The 17,054-nt window shown below is 34.4% G+C and overlaps 1 protein-coding gene across 4 annotated transcripts in view; it reads right to left on the bottom strand.

Moving 5' to 3' along the window:
- The window catches only part of LOC111620969 (alpha-1,3-mannosyl-glycoprotein 4-beta-N-acetylglucosaminyltransferase B-like), a 171,390-nt gene that overhangs the window by 30,546 nt on the left and 123,790 nt on the right, over positions 1–17,054 (bottom strand). For all 4 annotated transcript variants that reach the window (XM_023364044.1, XM_023363333.1, XM_023364705.1 and 1 more), the window contains one exon: positions 7,365–7,747. In XM_023364044.1, the coding sequence (XP_023219812.1) occupies positions 7,365–7,455 (91 nt within the window). In that variant the 5' untranslated portion in view covers positions 7,456–7,747. The remainder of the gene's footprint in view (positions 1–7,364; positions 7,748–17,054) is intronic.

Below are 17,054 nucleotides of genomic sequence, written 5' to 3'. Positions count from 1 at the left end.
AACTGTAACGACATTAGAAAAACACGTTTCAAAAAAAAACTTTTAAAATATTCAGTTTACGTTCGAAAAATGACGAGATTTTTCTTATTTTAGTGAAAACACGACGTGATTTTTCCCGATTTAGTGGCAAACATGACGGGATTTTTCCCGATTTAGTGGCAAACACGACGGGATTTTTCCCGATTTAGTGGCAAACACGACGAGATTTCTCCCGATTTAGTGGGAAACATGACGGGATTTTTCCCGATTTAGTGGGAAACATGACGGGATTTTTCCCGATTTAGTGGGAAACACGACGTGATTTTTCTCGATTTAGTGGGAAACACGACGGGATTTTCCCGATTTAGTGGGAAACATGACGGGATTTTTCCCGATTTAGTGGCAAACACGACGTGATTTTTTCCGATTTAGTAGCAAACACGACGTGATTTTTCCCGATTTAGTGGGAAACATGACGGGATTTTTCCCGATTTAGTGGCAAACACGACGTGATTTTTTCCGATTTAGTAGCAAACACGACGTGATTTTTTCCTTTTGGGGAATATCCCTAATTACGACAAATATTAGAAAAGAAAAACATTAATTACGATCCAACGAACCGCATCCTCTTCAAACGAGGTTACGGTACGAAAACCACTCTGTCTAGTAACTTCACGTTTTCCGCAATTAAAATCTTTGCTCAGAAGATTTTATGATGTAAAAAATTAAGTCTTTAAAGTTTACTTTCTAATAAAACCGTACGTTCGATTAAACATAACTTCTTAACACCGTAACTCCAACTTAGCTGAAGCGAAGGCTAATGTTCCGTAACTAGATGTTAGAAGATTTTTATACGAATTTCGGCAGGGGGGAATCGAAGGAGGATTTCGGTTTATATATTCACTTTAATGTCGGGTAGTTTCCGTCACCGTGGTGAAGGCCAAAAATTGTCATCCTGCTACGATACTTTTTCTTAAATGAACCCTTTAAGCTCGTAAATCGATACCGTAACACGGGCAAGAATTTGGGGATAGCAAAAACTAGGGAAAAAAGTAAAAATAGTAAAGAGAGTTTTATGTTTGGTTTGGTCATTTTCGGAAAGAGGAGGGTTTTTACTTTGACATTTTCATGGTTAAGATCCTTCTGGAAAGGTTGTTTTTTCATTTGGAAAATGTCTTCTTTTGCCAAAAGTATCAAACTGGAAAGAATAAAGTGCCTTTTTATTTTTTATTTCCACTTCTCTACCTCGATGACGACAATCCAGACAATGATTAATTATCTTTGTTGTGGGTTTCTCATCCAGATACCTTCTAGACATAGATGATGATTGGAAAGTATCTCTTTGTTGAGAGCATGTTTCATCCAGATACATTCCGGATTAGATGTTGATTGAAGATGATCTCATCTAAATATATTCTGGAGACAACGTGGTTGGAGAAGAAGTTCTCTTTGTTGCAAATATCATCTAATCCAGATACACTGTACACTAGAAACTGACTGAAGAGGATCTCATCCAGACACATTCTTAGAAGCTGATTAGAGAAGATAGTCTTTTTGTTGCGAGCATCTTCCATTCAGATATATTCCTGACTAGAAGGTAAGTGAAGAGGATCTCATCCAAATAGGCTATATTCTAGAGACATCAGGTGGTTGGACGAGAAGATCTCTTAATTGCAATCATCCTCTCATACAGATACATTCTATACTAGATGATAATTGAAGAAAATCTCATTTAGCTACTTTCTAGACAAGATGATGAATAAGAGGATCTATTTGCTACGAGCATCTTTCAAACGGATACACTCCAGATTGGATGATGATCGAAGAGGATCGTTCCTCCTCCTCCTTGTGCAAATGCCATACACTATCAATTTTGTAGTATCTATCGATCCGATTCGAGAATTTACGCTCTAATTGGAAATAGTAATTAATTATCCGCTACGAATTATCTACGTTTGGACGAATTTATAGCTTCGATCGATTGAAAACGTGATTTTTCAATCAGGTGTTGCACGAAACTGATTTGATAATGCGACTTAAAACCTAAAAAAAATTCCGTCTAAATCATAAATTTTCATAAAAGTAAACATCAAACGACATAAAAACCAATCTAGAACATTAAAAATAAATAAATTTAGCCTCTCGAAGCAAAAAAACACACTTAAACTAAACGCACCCTCCTTTATAATATGAAAACTACGAAAGACCCTAGCGACGATTTACAGTAGCAAATCGATACAAACTGCGCGTATTTTTACGATTTTCGAGCTTTTAATTAATATGCAAATTAGATTTTAATACTCACCTTCATTCTATTGTTAATGTTAACAATGATTAGAGAAAATATACTTCATTAATTAGGATAGGAAAAGAAGTTTCGAGTAAGATCCTTCCCGCATCTTCCAAGAAATGTCGCTCGTTTAAAGAAGTTTAATGAAAGAACAATTACAGAAACAAAGGGTAGAAGGGTAGTAAATGTCAAACGGTTCATAAAATACTCATTATTCGGGGATCAGTTAACAGGTAAACAACGTATAATGCGCACAGACTGATTACTTCTACTGTTCTAAATCGAATGATCTCCGTCGTTCGGCAGCGTGAATTAAGGTAAAACAAATAGCGTAAAATCGAGGGAAAAAAACTTTAGCAAATTGAAGCTAAACTAATAGAAGAATACGCGACGTGATTTTTTCCTTTTGGGGAATATCCCTAATTACGACAAATATTAGAAAAGAAAAACATTAATTACGATCCAACGAACCGCATCCTCTTCAAACGAGGTTACGGTACGAAAACCACTCTGTCTAGTAACTTCACGTTTTCCGCAATTAAAATCTTTGCTCAGAAGATTTTATGATGTAAAAAATTAAGTCTTTAAAGTTTACTTTCTAATAAAACCGTACGTTCGATTAAACATAACTTCTTAACACCGTAACTCCAACTTAGCTGAAGCGAAGGCTAATGTTCCGTAACTAGATGTTAGAAGATTTTTATACGAATTTCGGCAGGGGGGAATCGAAGGAGGATTTCGGTTTATATATTCACTTTAATGTCGGGTAGTTTCCGTCACCGTGGTGAAGGCCAAAAATTGTCATCCTGCNTTCAAGTAACGAGTGAAAGAGTGAAGATTCCCCTCCAAGTAACGCGTGAAAAAGTGAAGATTCCCCTCCAAGTAACGAGTGAAAAAGTGAAAATTCCCCTCCAGAAATCTGTTTACTGTCTCCAATACGTCGACAGACAGCCAAACGAACGGGAAATCCAACGGCGGTTCTAGAAAATTACCAACGCTCGACCTCTGACCTTCTCCGCTTCCTGTAGACGTAATGGAAGTAACAGACTCGTTGCCTTCCCCCCTTTCGACAGAACACGTGTTCCAGTTTGTTACTCGGCGTAGAAAGGCGTCGTTCCGTTTCCGCCTATAAACGCTAAGGGTCGAAGGTCGCGGCGGGTTATAAACAATCGATGACCCCCGCAGATTACGCGGAAAAGAATTCGGGTCACGTGCTCGAGTCAGAACAATTTTAAAACCCGGTTATATTTTAATCAGAGTTAACAAAGTACATCCTGTTTCTCCTCCCGTTTAACCGTTTCTACGCTCGCCGTTCTTTATAAATTCCCGAAATCACGCGCCGAAAAAAAAAATAGAGGATCTTTTGTGGTTCACTTCTCCATCGAAACCACAAAATAACCATTGGGAAACCAATGGAGTGACGCACGTGATTTCTGCACGCGGGGGGAATCTCGCGAGGATTTAGACGTCACCCGGAGTGTAGTCGGTGTCTCTATTCATTTACAACTGTCAACCGTCACTCCCCCCCTCTTGGCTTCCTTCCAAGCGAACTTTCCACCGATTTTAAGCACTTTCCTCCTTCATTTTTGGCAATCCAACGGTTCCTTCGCCCCGATTTTCGCCAAGATTTAGAATAACTGTCACACCGCCGCACTAAAATGGCGCCGAATTAAGAGCCACCATCGCTTATTAACCAATTTCTAATTTTATAAAAGGGGGTTCTTTTTTAACCATCCCCGTCTCGTGTGGCTGATTTCAGAAGAGTTTTCTAAAAATACACCCACAAAAAGTAGAGTACAACGCGTTTTTATGTATTCGCCCATCTACGTACAGAGGGGGAGGGGAGGGTTTTAGATGCTATTTTCACGAATTATTCCCTGAAAGTATTCTCAGCGGAAGAGAATTTTACGTCCACCTTAATCCCGAAAACACAACAAAGTGATTTTTTAGTGTGTAAGTGCGCTGGCGTGTAAGAAAAACCAAATTGTTTTCGGTGATTTTTGAGCACCACGCTAAACCACCTACAAATTTCGTTTTTTGAGTGAAAATTTCGAACATTTTGAGGGATTTTTTCTGAAAAAAACTCAAAGAAAAATTTTCCTAAAATTTCCCTAAAAGAAAAGTTTCCTTAAAATTTCCCTAAAAGAAAAGTTTTCCATGAAATTTCCCTAAAAGAAAAGTTTCCCTAAAATTTCCCCAAAAGAAAAGTTTTCCCTACAATTTCCCTAAAAATTACCTTTGAACTTCGCAGAGACAGAAAATAAATCAGCAATTGCAGCGAAATATGCGGACTTCACCTCGTTTGTTTACTTTAATTAAACACTTCAATTATTCGCCGGAATTGATTAAACGAGAGACAAAATTTGGACCAATCACCTTTCAAAATATTATTTTTAACCGAGAGAACGAGGCGAAATTCCAATTTCGTAATCGAAGCGGCGAGTTTGCACGAGAGCGTGCTAATTTGCATAAAAAGCCCCACCACGTGACTGGCTCGCCGTTATCTGGGCGAGAAGAAAGAGTTAATGAGTTATTAAGCTCCTTTTCGAGTTTTAATTAATGAAAATGTTTGACAACGAATCGATCCAATCGTCCATTTATCTTCGTTAGTAATAAATTAGCTTTAAACATGACCCAACTTGTCCGCGGTTACGGTTTAGATTTCACTTTCTACTTAATTACTCTCACTCTCTACGCACGAAAACGTTATTTTAAGAAGGAAAGATGGCGACTCCCGAGCCAAATTTGCATAAATTTGGCTAAGAAATAGCATTTTTTTTTGGCGAGTTTTAAGTGAAAAACACCCACCAAGAAAACGAGCTTACACCTCTCCTGTTCTGTCTTAAATAAGAAAGGGTTGCCACAAATGATGCACCCGAAAATGCTAATTTTCGGGTGCAAATATTGGAGTTTTTTTGTAAGTTATAAGCGTTGAAACACCCTCGAAGAAAGGAGTGACGTGCACTTCCTTTGGAGCTTCCACCCCCCTGCGTGCTCTGTCTCAAATGTCTCATCAGCGAAGAGGGGGTGCCGCGCGGGGTGTTGAAAATGGTAGCAAATTCATTTACCCAACCGCTACATTTCTTACGTTCCCACATTTGCTTCCGAAAGATACGATAACCTCGACCTTTGACCCCGAAATAAAAAAACACGGCTCTTACGCAGATCGATATCTAAGAAGCGTACTTCGAAAACAAGTCAATAAAGTTACGAAAATCATATGTTACGAATTATTTTATAAGGCAAAAATCATGGAAGAAATCGAAAGAAAACTGACGTGTAACGGTAGAAAGCGTATGCATTGTTACTCCTTAACAACGAGTTTATTGGGGTTATTTACTTCGGAGTTATAAATAACCCTCATAAAAATTATCTAAACGGGTTCTAAACAATGTCTTAGCACACGATTAAAATAGGGAAAAAAATTGCTTAAATTCCAGTGGAACCACAGACAGAGAACACCAGAAAATGCTGATACGTGTGTATTTTTGATTACGTCAGCAATTCTCATACCCCCCCAAAGCAATTTAAATTCTTATATATTAAATTGACGTAACGCAATTNTTAAAGGAAAAGATAATGTTTAATTACAAAACTGAGATGCTAGAGCCCTGCTCTACACTATTATAATTCGTACACGTCGATTGTTTGTACCGACAAACGGACGGATCAAAGAAAGTTTCTTCATTCGAATCGTTATAATGTGATGAAGTAGAAAAGAGGGGCTGATACGTGTGTATTTTTGATTACGTCAGCAATTCTCATACCCCCCCAAAGCAATTTAAATTCTTATATATTAAATTGACGTAACGCAATTTATTTATTTATTTTTAAACGTTTTTTCCCTTTTTCTTTAATTAAAACAAACGTAACGAACCACAAAAGTAAGAAGTTACGTTTGCGTTACTGTAGAAGGGTGATTTTGGACGATATCCAAGCGAAAAGTCGAACTGAAGTGTGTTAATAATCTCCCTTATTTTTCGAAATAAAAACCCTAACGAGATGGAAAAAAAAAACGAGTAACTTTTAGAAAAATGCATTCGTTACGATCTGTCAGCTGTATTTTTTGATTTATTATCGATCTTCTACACTAGAAACAAACACTTACACAACATACCCCGGTTACGCAGATGAAACCGAATAACGTCACGCAGCGAATTAACACGTTTCTTACCAGCTACGTAAAACAATAGCACGATACTCGGTGTTTAAAATCATACGTCACACAGAATTTCGTAGTGCCCTTGGAGATTTTCAGAGCGTGACCTTTCATCTGGTTCAACGACCGAAAAGGTGACAATTATCAAAATAAATCTCTACCACTTTGTTTTTTCAGTATCGACTTGAAATACAGTCGATCCCCCCTATAATACTGTTGATTTTTCCGTTTTATATGAATTCCATGTTGTACGAGTCACTTAGATTTTACAAATACATGAGCTGTTCACAGCCCGGCACACTTATTTGTAAAATCTAAGTGACTCGTACAACATGGAATTCATATAAAACGGAAAAATCAACAGTGTTATAGGGGGGGTCGACTGGTACTATTCTATTCTTAAAATCCGCCCGCGCTTCGATCCCCTTCGACACACATTTTTAGCCTCTGACCTAAATAAAGAAGACAAGGGTTGAACGACTCCTGGACAACTTCCTGAACTAACTACAGTACAATTCGACACACTCAATATACTTCAAGGCGTTACGCCGTTACGTTAAGAGTTACGCGACATCGACAATTTATCTTACTTAAAATGTCTGCACCGTTTCGGGTGGTGTTTCTATTGTTCTGCTCGAAGGAAATCCCGAAAAAGTGTCGACACCATCAACATTTCGTGATGTTTAGGAATTGAAGGGCAACACGAAAAACTGGGAGTAGTGAGGGGCAACATTTGCAGTCAACACTAGACTTATTAACTACACGAAAGAGAAAGTATATGTTATATATACACCACATAAGGAGTGTGGATTTAAGCACAGAGCCATACAGAAATCTGACTGGAATCACCCGTTTGGTACTCCTAATACGAAACTGGTTCGTATGCAAATTTAAACCGAGCGTTAATTCGAAAGAAAACACAAGATGTTTACTCACCGGGTCCTTGAAGGATGAAGAATATGAAGAAGGGCACACCGAGAACCAATATGAAGGTGTAGAGTACGAGAGCCGCACGTCGGACCTTCATGGTCAGAGTTGAATTAGGAAGAGTTCTTTGCTTGGAGTGACGATCGTGGCCATCCACACACCGCACATCCACATTCCGCACATCTCCCCGCTAACCTCTTTCTCGAATGAACCGCACGCTCGCACGTGTGAGCTCACACTGAAGGGGGGGAGTTGTGTCGATTAGTGACGTTGCTACAGCGCCGTCTGGTGGTACTTTTTCCAATCTTTCTTTACCATTTATCGCGCGTTGTTGTTGTTGTTCTGTTCGATCGCTTCTACTTTAAGGCTCGGTTTAACATCTTTTTAACGCCCTAAAATAAGGAAAAAAAAAAAGTAAAAGTAAAAGAAAATGTTTAGTTTTTAATCCGGGAAAGTTTAATTATGTTTTTAATTAAAAAATGAAATTCTTCTATGACGTTAAACGGTGAATAACTACGTAGAAGTGTTGCACTGTTTCGTATGACGTTCGAGCGAATTATAACTGCAGTGAGAGTTCGAAATGAATAAGGAATGAATATTCCTTATTTTTTAAAAAAATTATCCCCTAAATCCCTGTAAAATTCCTCGAATCTTGTGCACGTGGAGGGTGCACAGGAAGTGGGATTAACAGAAGAACCTAGAGAGTAGGGGTGATTCAATATCATTCTAGATAACCAGAGCGAATTTTGGGGGGTGTAAATGTACAAGGCTCAACTGCACACCCCCTTTTAGGGGGTTTTCCCGAGTAAAGCTTGGTAAAAAAAAAATTCTGTAAGGCACATTGTTTCCTTTCTGCACCCACTCTAAAATCTTGCAATGTGTTTATTGGGAGGAGTGAACTAACATAAGTCCACGTGGCACGATTTATTGACAGATAAATTCTGTTTGTCAGTCACCAGACTAACAAACTGACAGACAAACAGCAAAACACTTGTTGGATAAATCCAAAAAGAAGATTCGATGTGTTTATAACACGAACCAGACATTTTTCCATTGTTTTAATTTCTTATTTTGTTTATAAATTCGTCAATTGAAAGAGGGGGGAGAGAAAAATACTCATGTTTGTATACGGCAACGCATCACGTGGACGATCTGTCTAGGGGGATGCCACAGGGAGGACTTTCTGTCCCTATTTTGGTTATTACAAGGATCAAGCAAACTGGGAAAACTTCACGTAACCAGTCAGTTGGGCAGAAAATTCGTGTGTTAATTAAACACTCCTTAATTAAATGCTGTGTGTCAGTCAGGAATTAACGCTTTAAACGTTCTGTTGTGCTGTTCGTTCGTACACTTATAAACGGTGTCCTTTATTTAGTATTGTGTGTGTGTATACATATATAGATAGATAAATACTCTGTGTATTTTATTGGCTATTCTTTCCTATTAATGATATATTTAAAGAGAAAAACATTTCAGTAATATGGAGGAGTAGCGTGCAAGTAGATCCACAACAAAGAAAAGAATAAAGGAAAAACACATACCCTATACTTTATATAAAGTGGTAGACTATTTTTGAATTGATGAAACTTATCCATCGATCAGTTTTTTATATAAATAACTTTTATAGGACAAACCTCGATTATATAGGACCTTAAACTGGTTCCTATATATATATATATCTTGATACGTGTCCAGTTTAGGAAGGTTAAAGGAAAAGATAATGTTTAATTACAAAACTGAGATGCTAGAGCCCTGCTCTACACTATTATAATTCGTACACGTCGATTGTTTGTACCGACAAACGGACGGATCAAAGAAAGTTTCTTCATTCGAATCGTTATAATGTGATGAAGTAGAAAAGAGGGAGGATGTTTGTATCTTGTAAGAGACGTTTCCAGATGAAGCGAAATGAACAGAAAAACACTAAGTGGGAGGAGAGTAGAAGAGAAAGTGAAAGGTTGTCATGACAACGTCATTTTACTTTCGTCTTCAGTTACCGAGAATTAAGCCCGGATGTTATCTTCTGCACATTTTCGGTGTGAAACAGCGTGTCAAAAGCTAGTTTTTCACTAAATATACCTCTAAATATGCTTTTTTAGGGTTATAAATGTTTAAAAAAACATAAATTTAGGAAATTATCTGTTATAAGACATCGAAAAGGGACGAATTTCGAACACTGAACGAACACTACTTTCTTGTCTCGCGTTATTGTCCAGGAAACCACGTGCTGTACTTCCTTCCGGAATTGACAAACCTGTTATACACTTATCGCTTGTCCTTCTCGATAAATTTTTATTTTATCGACGTCACAATAGCTCATTTTATATAAATTCGTTGGAAAGTTTTGCGTTACACCAAGAGATAAAGTCACCCTGTTTATTTCTATACGAGTCTTTAGTGTTTATCTCCATTCTTAGCTCGGTTCAAGACGAGCGTGCAGTACGAATAATCTGCTATTTATTATTCATTACTTGTTTATTAAATATTCTACTCTTATCCACGTGTTTAGAGGGAGAGAAAACTGGCAATTTCCTTTGAAAAATCTTAACAAAAGTTACTTCCTCCCTATCGTCTTCTCCTCCATTTGCATGCTTCCAAGTGACAAACAGCTTGAAGAACACTCCAAAGCATCTTTCCTCGTTTATTTTCTTTGTATCTTAATTATGAATATCGTTTCGAATACTTCCAGGAGGAAAAAAACTTTCAAAGTTTTTTTCTAAATATTGTTAAATTTTAATATTTTAAAGTTCGAGTTTAAATATTTTATAAGCATCCGTCTACATATTTTATATACAATTTCGTAACGAAAAAACTGTTTTTAAATTTATTTAATGTTGAGACTAGGGAAATGTTACAAGAAAATATAGGGAAATGCTGCAGGAAAAATAGGGAATATTATAGGGAAAATATGGAAATGTTGTAAGAAAAATAGAGAAAAATTGCGGGGAAATAAGGAAACGTTTCAGGGAAAATAGGAAATATTGTAGGGAAATTGGAATAATGTTATGGGGAAAATAGGGAAATATTTCAGGGAAAATAGGGAATATTGCAGGGAAAGTATGGAAATGTAGGGAAAAAAAGAATAATTTGGGAAAAATAGGAAAATGTTGCAGGGTGTTACAAGAAAAATAGGAAATGTAGAGAAATTAAGAATATTTTTCAGGGAAAATAGGGAATATTATAGGGAAAATATGGAAATGTAGAAAAAATATAGAAAAATTGTGGGGAAATAAGGAAATATTTCAAAGAAAATAGGGAATATTGCAGGGAAATTTAAATAATGTTGTGGGGGAAAATAGGGAAATGTTGCAGGGAAAATAGGAAATTAGGGGAAAAGAAAAAATGCAAATTTTTATTTAATTTCTATTTTTAACAGGCAAAAATTCAAATTTATTCTTCCAGTGTAACTTAAAACTTTTTAATGAAATCGTAGATAATGGAAGATGAAGAATGGAAAGCAAATTTTGCTGTTTTAAATGTATAAAAGAGTAAAAAAAAAAAAAAAATAGAAAAATGATTGTAAAAAATTTATAATTAATACGTTTAATCACCTTTAAAGTTAGTTAGTTTTTAAGTCTTCCTTAAACGTTAAACTATAAAAATTAAAACAAAATGATAGAGAAATGTCGAAGTGAAACGTAAAGAAGAAAATGCCTCGGGATGTTCTTCACGTTTTTCTTAATTAAGGACAAGCCTCTGGTGAGGAAATTACATCAAAAACAATTAAATTCCTGCTCTCTTGTTAAGAAAAAAACAAACAGAATAAAAGAAAATAAGCTAAATTGATGCAAAGGAGCAATTATGCTAATGAGTTTCCGCTGTGATTTTGGATAAATCTTGTTAATTCTTCTCAATCAAATGATTTAGAAATCTGCGAGAGTCGAAGAAATAAATAAATCTTACATTCGAAATATCTTAAATGGTAATTTTAATACAGTAAAACTTGTAAACAACGGCCATTGTTTAGAGAGGTTTATATATAGAAATGACAAATTATTATAAAGGCGAGACATCTATAGAAAGAATTATTCAGGAAATCGAAAGGAAAACCAAAATAAAAGATTAAATAATAATTTATGTAGGTTTTTAAAGTGTTTTAATCAATTTTATAAGCCATGTTCACTCTTTACTCTCCGACAGATCGAATGGATGCTGGATAAACGAGAAGATCGACTCGCTCCGCATCCCGCTTTGTTCTTCTAACAGAAGTCACATAACTGGATAGAAATTCTTTCGTCACCTCTCTCGATCCCGTTCTTGTAATCTAAATCATTTAAATTCCTTTTCCAATTTGCCAAAATTGCGAAATAATTACTTGTTTACGTGTGAGGATGGAGAGTGAAGGAGGGATGATGGAGGATGAAGGATGGAGTACGGGGAGAGAAAATGAAGGATAAAGAATTTGTTATACGAAACTCGTATTACATGGTTAAAATTAGTTGATTTATGCAAAAGATTACGTTAATAAAACGAGAAAAATTAAACAATTCTTGCATTTATTTTCAAGAAAAGAACTAAATAAACGACATTAAAAAATAGTAACTAATTGTCTTTTAATTTTGGATATTTAATCTCGGTTTTAATTAAATTCTTAATACTAATTTTCTTTGAATTTTTGCAAATTTAACTCAAAAATAAGACGTAAAAATACACGAATTTTTACTTAATTTTACAAGAAAATAAAATAAAAGATAAACGAAATGAAGAAAGAAAAAAAAAAGATGTAAGAACAAGTTTACAAAAAAAAACAATTTAATCCAGGATTTAAATATGTAAATTCTAAAAATAAAGTAAAAAAAATAAAGAAAGAAAGAAAGAAATTTACTTATTTACTTTCAGGGAGGGAAAAAAGAGGGAAATTTTGCAAGTTTAAACTGGTAAATTCAGTAGAAGAAGAAGAAGAAGAAAAGGAAGTAAAAGTCACTCCAGAAAGATGAGGAAGATAAAGATCAGAAAATGTTCGATTTAGAATGTAATAAAATTATAAAACCGAAAGAATATTCATAAATAAAATGAATTAATTAAATTAATTAAAGTTTTTATTTAAGATAATTTAAGAAGAAGTTCAAGGAGAGAAGAAAAATCCTCGATTTTTATCTTCCAAATATGAAAGATTTTAATGAGAATTTCCAGGAAAAACTGTAGAAAAAAATAATAAAAATAAAACTTTTAAAGGAAATTTTAAAATGAGAAAGGAAAACGTTAATAAAAATTGATTTTTTTTTGTTTTTCCTAACGATCCGGAGTTAAAAGAATAGAAATAAACGTCCATAAAAGATAACAAGGAACATAAAAATGAGGAAAAGTAAAAATTTAAATACAGGAATTTATTATAAAACAGAAAAAAATTAACTTAAATGTATTTAAAAATGGACCAATTTAATAAAGAAAAATGTATTAAAATGCAAATTATTTAAGTTAAAAGGATAATTTTTTTTTGTGGAGAAAAATTCATCGTTAAATGTTAAAATGGCATCCTGACTTCTTCATTTAAATAACAGAGTAATAGTAATGGTGGAAGATATAACATTAAATTCGATTATATCTAATTGACTGCATCAGGATCCGTAGGAATTGCACCTTTGGTAGTCCATCCATTGTTTCTATTATTGTTGTATAGTTTATTATTGGATGGAGGATGGAGAATGATGGACAGAGAATTGAAGGATGAGGAGTGGAGGAGAGAGAGTTGAGGATGAAGGATGGAGGATGGAGAATGATAGAGAATTGGATGAGGAGTGGAGGATAGAGAGTTGAGGATGAAGAATGGAGGATGGAGAATAATAGATAGAGAATTGGATGAGGAGTGGAGGATAGAGAGTTGAAGATGAAGGATGGAGGATGGAAAATGATAGATTGAGAATTGGATGAGGAGTGGAGGATAGAGAGTTGAAGATGAAGGATGGAGGATGGAAAATGATAGATTGAGAATTGGATGAGGAGTGGAGGATAGAGAGTTGAAGATGAAGGATGGAGGATGGAAAATGATAGATTGAGAATTGGATGAGGAGTGGAGGATAGAGAGTTGAGGATGAAGGATGGAGGATGAAGATTTAAGGATAAAGAACGAAAGATTGGGAGTATAGAATAAAGAATGGAGGATAGAAAGTGAAGGATGAACAATGGAGAATAGAACATTAACGAATGGAAAATGGAAGGTGTAGGATAAAGAATGGTAAGTAAAGGATAGAAAATGGAGGATAAAAAGCGAAGAATGAAGGATTAAAAATGGAGGATAGAGAGTGAAGGACGGAAAGTGAAGATTAGAGAATGTAGTATAGAGTATGGAGGATACAGTTTTGTTAAAAAGAAGATAATCAAATTATTAAGTTGAAGTCACTTTCTTCTTTCTCTTGAAGTTTATATCACTTTTCTTAGAATTAAATCGTACAAAAGTTCAGAAATTTACCTATTTCACACGAAAAAATTTAATTATAGACCCGGAAACAATTAAAGTAACATAAGTAATAGAATTACTTAGAGAAACTTCTCGATCTTTCAAATTAATTTATTTTTATGTTTTTAAATGGACTTATCTCCTTTACTTTTTTATGGAAGAGTTTTATTACGTCCGATATAAGATCTTTACCAATGCAAATTTGATAAAATGTAAACATAAAAAATAAAAAGGGGTAAGTTAATAAGTAAATAATTAGATGGAAATAAGGGTTTTCTAGGAGCAAGCGAGCTAGCGAAACAATAATATAGTTTATTTCATACGAAACGGAACTTGTCGTATGTTTACTTCCTTGCAACTTCTATCCTCCACCCCTCATCATTTATAAAAGGAGGATAAAGGATGAAGGGTGAAGAATGATCTTTCTATCATCCTTCTTTTTCCCTTTCTCTTTATTCTCTTAGTGTGTAAAAGCATCCTTCTATCCTCTTTTCCCTTTATTCTTCTATAGTGCAGGAGCATCCTTCTATCCTCCTTCAAAGGTTGATAAAGGATAAACGATGAAGGATGGAGTATGGAGAGTGCAAGATGGAGGATGAAGGATAGATTATTTAAGATGGAGTATGGAGAGTGAAGGGTAAAGCAAGAAGGGTGGAAGATGAAGGTTTTTTTTTTTTTTAAATAAAATATGCAAATTAAATTAAGCAATTAAGTAACTAAATTAATTAAGTGATTGAAAGGTTCTCTTATACCTTCAACTGCTTAATTATCTTTTTCTAAATGTAAATAAATTGAATTTTTAACTAAATGTTCAACGTTTATTTGCATGCACAATTTTGCAATTTCAATCTCAGACAGACAAAGAACGGGGTGGACCAAAAGTTAGTTAACCGGAGCCGTTAATTAAGAATGGTTTGTCGCCTCACTCGAATGTTTCATTGCATACAAAAAATTTACAAAATGGCGCTTAAAATAGCATCTTTGTTGTTACAATAGTTAACTGATTTTTGGGCCACCTTTTTTTTTATGAATATACGAATTAAGGAATTAATTTACTGTATCTAAATTAATTAGACAATTCGAAAAAAAAACCCAGCAATTTTCAATCATAAAATTTTTATTTTCGGATCGTAAAAACCGTCCTTCAAACGTTACAATTTACCACACTTAATTAGAAACGACTGTCTGTGTGTATGTCCGACAATAAAAGGGATTTTAGCGACCTTAAAATGTGGAGGAATACATAAAAATTTCGGTTTTTTTTCTGTATGTATAAATGTTTGTCTGGAGGGGTACGATTTTTCGTTCACCCTCTTCGAAGGTGAAGAAAATCGTGTGCCCTTTATCGAAAATTTTTGAAATTTTGCAAGGAAGTTTGTGTATTAGATTCTTCGACGCCATTAAATTTTGAAAGTTGAAGGTCGAGGGGATGAAGAGTTAGAATGGACTTAATGATGACTTTACTCCTTATCATCATTTACAATTTTTTATATAAAACGTATTTCTAACCTTAGAATTAAACTTTTTGCCATTTAGTAATAATTAATAGTATAAAAAAATCTGATAACAGATGGCGCCATATGCAATTTTCACTTTTTTTCTGGGGAAGATTGCTGGATTTTTTTCGTACTCGAAACACATGTAAACTCTGCTTTATAGGAAAAAAAGGCATCGACGATTCGAGATATTTTCTGTATCGGATGACACGTCATTCGACACGGCAATCAATGAAGTCACGTGTTTAACTTCTCCCTCCTCCGTTTTTTTTTTTTTTTTGTTACTCTCTTCTACAGATTTATTAACAATGGATAGAGGATGAAGAACGAAGGATAGAAAACGAAGAATGGAGTAGGAAGAATGAAGGATAGAGTATGCATGAAGATTGAAGGATGAGAGATGAAGGATGAAGTATGGAGTAGGAGAATGAAGGATAGAATGTGGATGAAGAGTAAAGGAAGGAAGACAAAGGATGGAAGATGATGGATAGAAGATGAAGTGTGAAAGATGTTGTATGGAGTAGGAGAATGAAGTATAGAGTATGGATGGAGAATGAAGGATAGAAGATAAATTTCGTACGATTTATGTGCACTAAGAAGCGAAAATATATATATACAAGAGTGTCAACGAGATAATAAAGTGAGGAGAGGGAAGATGTCGTTAATCATAAATCTGGAAGGAGAATAGATGACAAATGTGTTTGTCGTCTTGCATATCTAAATCCTAGTATATAGAGGAAGATTACTCGTTAAGGAAGTTGTACCCTGAGACATTTATAAATTACAAACTGAGTTTCCAGGAGAATAAGTACGTACAGTTATATCTACAGAATATAGCGTATAAGTCTTATGACCCTATACTTACGTATCTATAACCAGTGGACACTTATTTCTCTCTTTATCCCACATAATAATAAACTATACTAATTAAAAATCAAGTTGATCTAGAAGAAATTAGACGATAAAAAAAGTAAGAGTCATTATTATCTTGTGTCCAGAAGGAGAAAGAAGAGCAACAATCAAGTGAGAAGAAAAGAAAGGAAGTAAAATCAAATAAAATGTGAGGCAATTATTAAGAGGAAAATGAAATGACTGTTAAAGGTTGCAAGGAATTACTACCATTTGATGAGGATTCTTCGAGCAATGTACACAATAGAGCATTAAAAAAAAGGCTTTTCTTTGATAGAAAACGTTATAGAAGGCTATAATTAACAATTAATGCTCTCCCTCTTTCTGGACGCTTAAATCCATAATACACTCGATAATCCGTTTCTCATAACAAAAGCGTTAAAGAATTATGGATGCTCTCGAATAAAATTTGTGAATATTTTCAGAGAATTACTACTATGAGGCAATTTTAAGGTTAATTTTTAGGTAATTGCTATTATTAGAAATTTGAAGAACTGACTTTTGAGGGAATTCCTATTATTAGGGATTTCAGGAGAAATTTTTAAGGAAATTACTATTATTAGGGATTTTTATAAAGTAATTTTTAAGGAATTTTGGATAAGAATAACTCAGTTGAGTGAAATAGTTTTATTTAATAGTGAAGGAATTTTTTAAATAAATTTTGCAAAAAATTTAATTTATCCAAGATTTTTTAATATGTAAAATATATCTTCAATACATTTCTAAAATTAGAACAATTTAGTTTTTCACAAATATTTAAAATAATGATGTAAGATACTTTTATTCTTTCGTATAGCTCTGTTTTTTAATTTTATTTTAAATATGTCTAATTACTCAAATGTGTATTTAGATAATTGATTCAAGTTTATCTTTTAATGCAAGAACACGAATATAAGA

This window comes from Centruroides sculpturatus, unplaced genomic scaffold (genome assembly GCF_000671375.1).
Source record: "Centruroides sculpturatus isolate CEXI.00-Female unplaced genomic scaffold, Cexi_2.0 scaffold146, whole genome shotgun sequence".
In the NCBI taxonomy this organism is placed as follows: Eukaryota; Metazoa; Arthropoda; class Arachnida; order Scorpiones; family Buthidae; genus Centruroides; species Centruroides sculpturatus.
This window is presented reverse-complemented; position numbering and strand designations above follow the sequence as displayed.